General features: G+C 42.0%; 1 protein-coding gene across 7 annotated transcripts in view; it reads left to right on the top strand.

Annotated features, from left to right (window-relative positions):
- KCNJ15 (potassium inwardly rectifying channel subfamily J member 15) overlaps nucleotides 1-10,253 on the top strand; it is a 40,547-nt gene extending 30,294 nt beyond the window's left edge. For 6 of the 7 annotated variants that reach the window (XM_065590642.1, XM_024100523.3, XM_065590667.1 and 3 more), the window contains one exon: nucleotides 3,220-10,253. In XM_065590642.1, coding sequence (XP_065446714.1) covers nucleotides 3,236-4,363 — 1,128 coding nt within the window. In that variant the 5' untranslated portion in view covers nucleotides 3,220-3,235 and the 3' untranslated portion in view covers nucleotides 4,364-10,253. Of the gene's footprint in view, nucleotides 1-2,466; nucleotides 2,486-3,219 lie in introns of those variants that run through there. The other variant, XM_065590660.1, reaches the window with a different exon arrangement.
- Nucleotides 10,254-10,552: the final 299 nt, after the last annotated feature.

Consider the following 10,552-nt stretch of genomic DNA (forward strand, 5'->3'; position numbering starts at 1 on the left):
AAGAACAAGGGGACATTCAATAACATTGGAAAGTGGCAAATACAGAAAGGAAATACTTATCCAGGCAGCTCACCGTGAGCCTGTGGAACTCACTGCCACAAGATATCACAGAGGCCAAGAGTTTAGCAGGTCCAAAAAGGGATTCGATATTTATCTGAGTAACAAGACTATCCTGTTAAAATAGAGAACATTTTAAAAACCAAGAGCTTTGGAAGGGATAAAACCCCTCAAGCTTCAGGGTATAAGCCAATCTCTAACTATTTGGGTTTGGAGAAAATTTACCTTAGGTGCAGGTTATCCCATAACTGGTTACTCAAGGGTTCATTCCTCTGAAGCATCTGGCACTGGATTAGATGGGCTGCTAGTCTGATACAGTATGGCAATGCTTCTGTTCCACTATTCATGCAGCTAGGATGACACCAAACAGAGGAAGTACTTTTATAGCGAGAGAAAACCAACATGAATTTCCTGTGAGAGGAAGAAATATACTAAAGGAATTCAAAATTGTGCAGGAATAGATGATGTAACAGGGAAAATGCAGGAAGTCAGAAAAAAGTCCAAGATCAGATGGGATCCATTCCAGAATACCAAAGGAAGTATCTGAAGAGCTGAGAGCCTTGAGATAATATAGAAATACAAATCAAGAGAGGAGCCTAGCAAAAACCAGAATGAAGCCATTATAATTCGCATTTAAGCTAAGGGAGATCCAGCAACCTACAGATGTGTAAATCCCCACCACAGAAGTGGAGAAAAGGCTGGGGATGTCGGGGACAGACTTGCAGATCGCTTGAGTAAAGGGGTGAATGGGAGGTTACTTGGAACATTCTGTAGGTCACTTACAGCTAAACTGAAATCTGATGTCTTTGGAAGAGGCAGCACATGTTGTAACTGTTCCATGCCACGAGCAACCCTGAGAAAGAATCATGCCTTCGAATCACAGTTCCTTCCCTGGCTCCTCCCTGCTCTCTTGGAGGAGACTGTTTAGCTATAACCCACTAGGGTATGTTTACACTGGGCTCCCGGGGCTTAGGCAAAGGGGCTGTTTAATTGCGGTGTAGATGCCCGAGCTCTGGGACCCTCCCACCTCACAGGCCCAGCATTCTCCTTCCCCCAACAGCTCAACTCCACTAACTGGTGCACTGAGGGAAGAGGGCAGGTCCTTGGCTCTCTACACCCACGCCTCACACAACTGCACAACTGGGAGGAGGTAGCAGTTCTGGGGAGCCTGCTCTGCCCCCTGCACACGAAGCAGCAATGCTGGTAGGCTGCACAGGGGAGTGGGGCTGGCCCTTACTCTGCTGCATGGCCTCAAAGTCCAGGTACAATTTGGCCTTTAGCGGATTAAAGCTACTTGTGGCAGAGAACTAATTGTAACCCATCACTTCTCATGAATGGAAGCAGAGACTACGGAGAAGTGAGCTTTAGAGGAGATAGGATTGATATCAGGACAGATTTTAGGCACTTTTTATATCAATATCTTATCATGGTAATGCTTGATGTGGGCAATGGAGCCTCTTGACTGTATGGCGTGCATTTTTTCCTAATGAGTTTTACACTGCATGTTGCATATACTTACATACACTGTATTTTCTCTGGCAGCACCATTTGAATTCTGGGCTTGTCTAAACAGCAGTTGCTCATATGCTGCTGTGTTTTATTTTGCTTTTTCTGCTTCCTCCTGTAGTTCTTTTTAAGATCACTTGGTCTTTTTTTTTTTTTCTGTTTATCTGGACATGCTGCACAGTGTGTGTGGTGGTTTGATTGTCACATAAAAGGTCTCCTACTGGGATCACCAGTGCAGTCCTATTTTTTTTTAATATTTTAAAACTGAGCCTAAAATAAGGAAAATGAGCTTTAACGATTAAAACAAAATCTGAATGAATTACAGTGTGACAATACAAATAAAATTGCAATTACTTTCCCCCTGAAAAACAGTAATTTGGTTATCAGTGTATTTAGTAAACAAAACTCTCTTTTATTGACATAACAGGAAAGTTACAACACTGAACAATTATGTTGTTGTCCTGGGCAGGCACAACCCCCCACCACAAATAGGTCTTGAGTTTCCTGTGAGTTTCTTTTAAGTAGTTACAAGGGAGAACTTTTTTTTCCTGTGGTTCATAAAAAAGAAACACTTATTAAAGCTTCTTTTTAAGCAAAACAATGGAACAAACCAATGTTTGTTGTATGACCTGCCAAAAGCACAAAGGATGCACAGTGGGCTTTTTTTAGAGCAGGAAGTTTTGTTATTGGAAACTACTACTGTAACATCCCCTGTCCTTGCACTACGCAACCACTGTCTTGTCCTGGAAGCTGTGTTTCTTTATTTGCCTCATCAAACTGGCACAGGCAACCTTCTCCTGCACTTTGTGGGTTTTGTTCTGTCCTGAATGTACTCCCACTTAATCTCCATCTGGACTGAACTTGGTTCACAGTAAACAAACTTCTTGAGTTTTGTGCTCCATTGATTCCTGTGTTTGCACAGGTCAGGGCCTAATGCTAGAATGCTGAATTTGTGAATTGCCTCCTGTTTTCCACTGACTGTTTTGAAATTGGAGTGCTATATGTTACAAAGAGCCTTGAAGAGTTTTCAGATGCAAATATTTCTTTCCAAAACTCTCCTTTATGTGTTCACAGGACTATGCTGTTTCCCTGTAGCTTAGTTATATGTTTAGGGAAGAGCTAGAAATGATTGATTATATCACTTATGGAAGTTAATTAGCCATGAACAAAATTTGTTTTGCTTATTTTGACTGTATTGTTTTGCGAGACAAAGGTGGTCCGGCATTCTAAATCAAGCATCAAAATGTGTTTAATTTTAATGAAATCCTTCTCCTGAGTGCATGAGTGGGAATAAATATAGTAGTCAAAACAAGTCTCTCCTGCTTTCTCGACAATATAGGAGAAGAATTTTACCTCATGCCTTTTTAAAAAACACAGTACTAACATAGAATTTTAGCTTGGTCAAATTTCTTTTCCAAGATACCATAAGATAGTCCATTTCTCCTTATATGGCAGTCACGAAAGTAAAAAAAAAGTCAAATAGCTTTAATATCAGACACTATATGATGGTAGCTTTTTGTTCCAGGGGCATTCCTTTATTATACATATGTAATGCGGTCATGATTGTGTCCTTCTGTCCTTCTGTGTTTTTCAAATGATTTTTAAGGCACATGTACTTTGACTTTAAGTAACTGAATTCTTTTTTTCTCTTCTTAGAACTGAGGAACTGAAAATGGGCACCACTCAAATCAATACGTCAAGTGCCCCACTCGTTAACGGTATCATCAGCGCTGACCTCAAGACACACAGACCCCGGGTGATGTCCAAAAGTGGTCACAGCAATGTGAGGATTGACAAAGTAGATGGTATATACCTGCTTTACCTTCAAGATTTGTGGACAACGGTTATAGACATGAAGTGGAGATACAAACTTACCCTGTTTGCTGCTACTTTTGTGATGACCTGGTTCCTCTTTGGAGTTATCTATTATGCCATTGCATTTCTTCATGGAGATTTAGAAAGGGATCATTTCCCCCCCAAACATATGCCTTGTGTCAAGGAAGTAAATTCACTAACTGGGGCATTTCTCTTTTCTTTGGAGTCACAGACAACTATTGGTTATGGCTTTCGTTTCATCACAGAGGAGTGCCCTCATGCCATATTCCTCCTGGTTGCTCAGCTGGTCATCACAACCTTGATTGAGATCTTTATCACTGGTACCTTCTTGGCCAAAATTGCAAGACCCAAAAAACGGGCTGAGACTATTAAGTTCAGTCATTGTGCTGTAATTACCAAACACAACGGAGAGCTTTGCCTTGTGATCAGAGTGGCAAATATGAGGAAGAGTCTTCTGATTCAGTGTCAGCTGTCTGGGAAACTTCTTCAAACCTATGAAACCAAAGAAGGGGAGAGGATCCTGCTCAACCAAGCCAGTGTCAAATTCCATGTTGACTCCTCTTCAGAAAGTCCTTTTCTGATTTTACCTTTAACCTTTTACCATTTATTGGATGAGAGTAGCCCTTTAAGAGATCTCACACCCCAAAACCTAAAAGAAAAGGATTTTGAACTGGTTGTCCTCTTGAATGCCACAGTAGAATCCACTAGTGCCGTCTGCCAAAGCAGAACTTCTTATATACCAGAGGAGATCCACTGGGGTTATGAGTTTGTGCCTGTGGTTTCTCTCTCTCAAAATGGAAAATATGTTGCTGATTTTAGTCAGTTTGAGCAAATCAGAAGAAGTGTAGACTCTACTTTTTATAGCATGGACTCTGAAAAACAGAAACTAGAAGAGAGATACAGACAGGAAGATGAAAGAGAGAGAGGACTGAGAACAATATTGTTACAGCAAAGCAATGTGTGATTGTATGTAGGGCCGGCTCCAGGCACCAGCGCAGCAAGCAGGTGATTGGGGTGGCCAACGGAGAGGGGCAGCACGTCTGGCTCTTCGGCGGCAATTTGGCGGCGGGTCCCTCTCTCCTTCTCAGAGGGAAGGACCTGCAGCCAAATTGCTGCCGAAGAACAATGTGGCAGTGGTAGAGCTGCCTCCAAAGTGCCGCCGATCATGGCTTTTTTTCCCCGCCGCTTGGGGTGGCAAAAATGCTGGAGCCGGCCCTGATTGTATGAGCAAACTTTAACATTAGTAATGCCTATTTACAAACTGAAACAAAAGCATACATTATATATACTGTATGGCTCTTAAGAAAATGCAGCAGAGACCTCTTAAGCAAGTGCCTTGGTATAGAGTAAATCTGTCCTTTTGTGAAGTCAAGTTGTTAATTGAGTATTTGTTTTAATTAGGTGGGATTTCTTTGTTTATCATAATGACTTAACAGAGTTGGATTTATTTTGAGAGTCTGCCTTGTACCAGCTGTAAGATCAGACATACTACTTTCCATTTGGTAAGTGGAGTTTGATACCGTGAGAAGATTTCTTCACATAGATATTTGCCATCATTTAATTATAACAGTGGGATCTCAAAGTTAGCACACAGTGCTTCCAGAAGGAAATAGGCTCCTTTAAAATGTTTATTTTCATACCAGTGCTTTATTTTCTTTAAGTGGTCTTAACTAGGTTAATGTGAGAGATGTGTGGTTCAATCAATGCAGACATATTATAGCTGGTAAACAGATCCTTTTATCCTGAATGAGAGAAAATGGCTTGTACACTAATAGCCCCGCTGGACGTTGTTAAAAGGGTGTTCTTAGCTCCATTAGGGACCATTAGTTTCTTGAACACTCATTTGTTTTTTTACCATGTTAATGGCAGGCTTGTATATAACATCTAGGGAGGGAGCTGCGGGCAGTTAACATAGAATCAAAACAGTAATTAACTAAGTTAAAACTGGCTTTGCCAAGACTTTTGTTTTCATAAAGTGTAAATCATTTCTATTAGCAGCCTAACAATACATTTCTGAAGGTTGCTTGTTTTGCCATGGGCCATATTTAATTTTTGCTAAATGAAATCTTGATGACATCTGTAGCCAATATTTACTGTTTCTGGCCACTTTAATGGACAAACATTCCTTTGATCCATTTCAGTTTTGGTCTATTAAACCATTCTATTAATAAAGGAATGTAATTTGAACGATTGCTGATTTCTTTGTGGCGCAGTCAGAGGGTGTGGCAGTTAAGATATGCTTGGCATATTAATTTACATACAGCAAAAGCAAAGATTACAGATTGACTCACTTTAACTAGTCAGGGAATGGGGAGAAAGCCGTGGAGCAGTGGTGAATTGGAAACATACTTTCTGCATGAAGAACAGCTATCCGATATAATTTAGAAATGAGTTTCCTTTCAGCCCCAGGTGTGCTTTTGCCAGTGGTAGTGGTGAGCTCCAGAGGCCCTGATCTGGCAAACCTGGTACATGGAAAAGTCCCTGTTGTCCGGAGTGTGAGCTTTGGGTGTGTCGTATATGCAGGCTGGGCCTAGGTCTGGGAAGCGCTGGGTCCTGCCATTAAGGTAAATCATTTTCGAGTTCCCTTCCAGCCCTACATTTCTATGATTTTATGCCAAGAAAAATTTTAGCTCACTTGCACATGACCAGAATTAGAGCTGTGCAAACTCTAAAGCAGGGATCTCAAACTCGAATCACCACGAGGGCCACATGAGGACTAATACATTGGCCCAAGGGCCGCATCACTGACACCTTTTCATATAAAGATACAAAAGCCTGACCCGCCCCCACTCCACCCCTTCCATGAGGCCCCATCCCTGCCCCGCCTCTTGCCACCCCTTCCCCGCCCCCATTCCCTTCCCCTGTTATACCAGTAGAATAAAAACCAGCAGGATCTTATTAAGAGGGATAAGGCAAAGATGCCACATTTATTGTAAATATAATGGTAAAGCAAAAGATAAAAGTAAACAACATTGTTTGACTACTTATTCCTATCACTACTTATTCCTTACACACACACACACACACATATATATATATAGAGAGAGAGAGAGAGAGATTCATTCACACAATCATTCATTCAAGTTCTGTATAGGTGTTATAGTTACCAGCCTAGAAGTTGCTCATGCCAAGTTACTGGCCAGGTGTCTTGGTCATGAGGATGGAGCCGAGTCTGTGTCAGATGCACCTGATGCTCCTGGAGGTTGGCAGCAGAACCAGAGACTCAAAATCCTCAGTCTTGAGAATCCATTCTTATAGGAATGAATTCCTATGTTAGTCTATGGGAACTGTTTCATTCTGCTGTTGCTGACTCAATTAGCAGATGGCACATTCCTGGACACATTCTTGGTGGCTCCAAACTGTCCAAAGTTTGTGTTTCTCATCCTTCCAGGTGATGGGGTGTATCCCAGTTTACCCTCCGAGGGTTGTCTGGTGGTCCACTTGACACATTCTTCGGCCGATGGATACTCCCTTTCTAGGCTGGCACCTCCATAACCATTCATGTATATCAAGCATTCATCAGCATACATTCCATATCTTAACCATATTTTAATTTACTGTCTCCACCACTTTCGGGGTGTGTGCTAATTCATTTGAGACTCCCGGCCCTTTAATCACAGAGGGTGGGGGTCTGTCCTAGGAGCCGTTGCTATTACAATGAAGTGAAAGTCACTTAATGGCTTATAGTGTTTGTTTACATTGTATCAATTACTTCAAGAACAAACTCAATTAACTTGTTTGTAAGTTTTACATAGTAATAAAGTATCTTTCACAGGATAGATACAATCAATGGTTTCTACAGACAGTAGCTTTCAAATTTTAACAGAAGACCCAAAAGATTTTTGTACTTGGTGTGGGGGAGAAATTATGAGGGGGTCACTGTCACTTGGGGGAATCACTGTTAGTGCCTTCTTTAATATCCCTACACCCCAAAGTCCCTGCCCCAACTCCGACCCCTCCCTGCCCCTATTCCAACCCCTTCCCCAAATCCCCGCCCCAGCCCCGCCTCTTCTCCACCTCCTCCCCTCAGCATGGGGCTCTCTGCTCCTCCCACTCCCTCCTGGAAAGCACTAAGCACTGGCAAACAGCTGTTTAGCATCGGGAAGCGCCTGGAGGTAGGCAGAGGAGCGGGGATGCGGTGCACTGGGGGGGGGGAAGCGGGAGAGGGGGTGGGCAGCTTGGGACCCCTGCTTTAAAGGATATGCTCTAGCTGAACTACAAGTCACTAGGCTAGCTGCAGACATCACTGGGTGCAATGCTGTGGCCTGTACTACACAGGAGGTCAGACTAGATGATTATAATAGTCCAGTCTGTCCTTAAACTCTGTTAATCTACTTGTACTAAATAGTAGTAGAAAGTTAGCCCTTTCTTCTCCTGCTCATAAATTAGCTTTGAGTAGACTTTGATTTTGAAAATGTGTTAATGATTTGAAACTGTACAACCCATGAACAAATATGAAGAAATTTCAGCCTATGGGTTGTTTATGAGCTATTTGCTTCGTCAATGTCTTCAACTCCTCGTTACTAGTTTTTCATGCTGTTAAGCGGGTACCTTCTGCTGCGTCCCTGGGTATCTTAGAAACAGGAAAAAATAAATTAAAGAGATTTCGAGAGGGCCTTGAACACTTATGGTGGGATCCAAAAGGTATTTAAGTGCCTAAACCCCAGACTTAGGCACCTAAGTCTCAGGATTAGGTACCAAAATCCCAGTTTTCACTCCATTGTGATCCACAAGACTCCTTCCAAACCCTGAAGGTGCTAAACTCACTTGGCACCAAAGTTTTCAGGGTAGAAGTTCCTTAGGTGCCTACGTTACTGCCTCTGAGCACAAGCACCATTGCCTCACCCTAGGTGTCCAGAATCCAGATTCCTATCTCCCACCTAAGCCCCAGAGTGAATCACGAACTGAGAGAGGATAGGCATTCAGTTGCCTATCTCATGTGCAGGGCCCAATCTGAGAGGCAGCTTCTGAGCGTGTCTACTGAATCGGGTCCCATTGGTCTCTCTAGCCCAATAACTATTTAATGATTTACCTACATTGTAACAGTTGTTGGGCTAGAGAGCAAGAGAATGACTCCCTAGCCTGGTGGTTAGGGCATGCTTCTGGGACATGGGAGAACCAGGGGCCAGTCCCCCTGCTCTGATCACTCTTTCATTATTTATCCCCAGTGGAACAGCTTCAACAGAAGAGACTGAAGGAGCCCCATGTCAGAATATCCCATATCTCATGCTTAGAGCACCCTCCTAAGGGGTGGGAGATCCCTGTTCAAATTGTTCCCCCTCTGGAAGAGAGGGAGGAATCGAACCTAGGTCTCCCCACATCCCAGGTGAGTGCTTTAACCACTGGGTTAAAGGTTCTAATGTGGGCGGCAGCATCACCTCCTCCACCAGCCATTTTGTGTGGAGGCAGGTGCCTAACTCATTCCTGCAAGAAATGCCTTAGCCACCTATGCTGCCTGACCCTAAAGGCCACCCTATAGTTATTGGGTTCCTGTTTGTGAATTGCTGAGTAGAGCTAGATGCCTATCTCTGAGAGAGGAGACGGGCTTAGCACACACTCCTCTGATCCGTGTCCCACTATTACCTAGCTTAGGTGGCTCCCTGTCTAGCATTGGTGGCTTTTGTGGATTCCATTGCAAAGTGCCTGTCTCTCTCCATTCATTGTATAAGGAGCCTAGGCACCTAACTCATCTCTGTTGTTCCTGTGATTTTTCTAGGTATCTAAAAGTTAGGCACCATGATGCTCAGTTTTGCAAAGCCTAAGTCCCTTTGTGGATCCCACCCTTAGAATATAGCACTGTGCAAATGCATTTGTACACGTATTTGTGAGTCGAGTTAAGTGAATAATTGATTTTTTGGTTCAGTGTCTAAACTGAAAAATCTGGAAAAAAATTTGGTTAGTTTCAAACAAAGTGAATTCTCACTGAAACCAAACCAAACAAAAAACATTGTGTTTGGGTTGAACAAAATATTTAGACTGTCATTTCATTTTGCAAATGTTGTTTTGAAACAAAATGGCAAAAGGGATAGTTTAAAAAAATGAATATTTTTTCAGGGTTCGTTCAGCCAAACCTGTTCATCAAATTCAACCCAAGTAATAGTTTTAGTGCCCCTCAACATGCATTTTTTGGCAAATTTACTATTCACTGAATTATTATTATTGTTTGCCCTGTTCTACTTGGGAGGCCTTTGCTTTCTGAAGAAATGCAGAACTTCTTGCAAAAATGGCTCTCATGTTTGTATAGACAAATAAAACGGGTTGTGAGCTCTGAAGTGAATTCATGATTTTATATTCAAACAAATCTCCACCGTTACATGTGGTAGTATTTGCCCAGCTCCAGTGAGAACACTTCCTATGATAGACTGCTCTCAAATCAAAACAGGTATGACTGTGCATCGATTGTGTCTGATCCATAATGTAAAGCAGCACAAAAGAAGGTATTGTGTAGATAGTAGAACTTGCATATTCGATATTAAAATTCTGCCTGGCTGGAATATAACTATCTGTCACACTTATGTACATTATTACATGAATAATGGAACGTTATGCTCTTACTAGGCTGGTCAGCCATCAGCCTATTCTGTGAAAATATTAGATTACCAGTTCAGGGTCTTCTTAATGGAGAAGATTTCTGCTGAACATCCTGTACCTAACTGGCTTGGAAAAATGTTTGAAACATTTCCAGTGCTTTATATAGTCTGTCAGCAGAGGCTACTCAGAATTGTCCTGTTCTGAGTCACCACATAGTAAACAGAAACAAAACAATGTAATCCACAAGTAGCACAGCAACTGTATTTTGTATATACTGTATCTATTTTAATAATAAACTTTTTGATGATTATTGCACACCTCAACAGATTGCATAAGCTGTATTAAATTCATTAAATTGTATCTTCTTTGCTCATCAGCCTGAACAAGAGGTGATATGATGTCTGACATCAGTAGAATTGATAGGCGCTAAGTACTGTATATAGATGTAGGTATCTGCTAGAAGTTTGGAGCAGACACACCAACCTCAGATGAATATTTTCATGAACAAGATACTATGGGCCTGATGCTGTACTCCATTAAATCTACTGTCCTGTAGTGGAGACTTAGACCTGGAGCTTTAAAGGAGCGTGTATATTTTCAATATTTGTGCATAACTTTTCTG

This window comes from Chrysemys picta, chromosome 1 (genome assembly GCF_011386835.1).
Source record: "Chrysemys picta bellii isolate R12L10 chromosome 1, ASM1138683v2, whole genome shotgun sequence".
In the NCBI taxonomy this organism is placed as follows: Eukaryota; Metazoa; Chordata; order Testudines; family Emydidae; genus Chrysemys; species Chrysemys picta.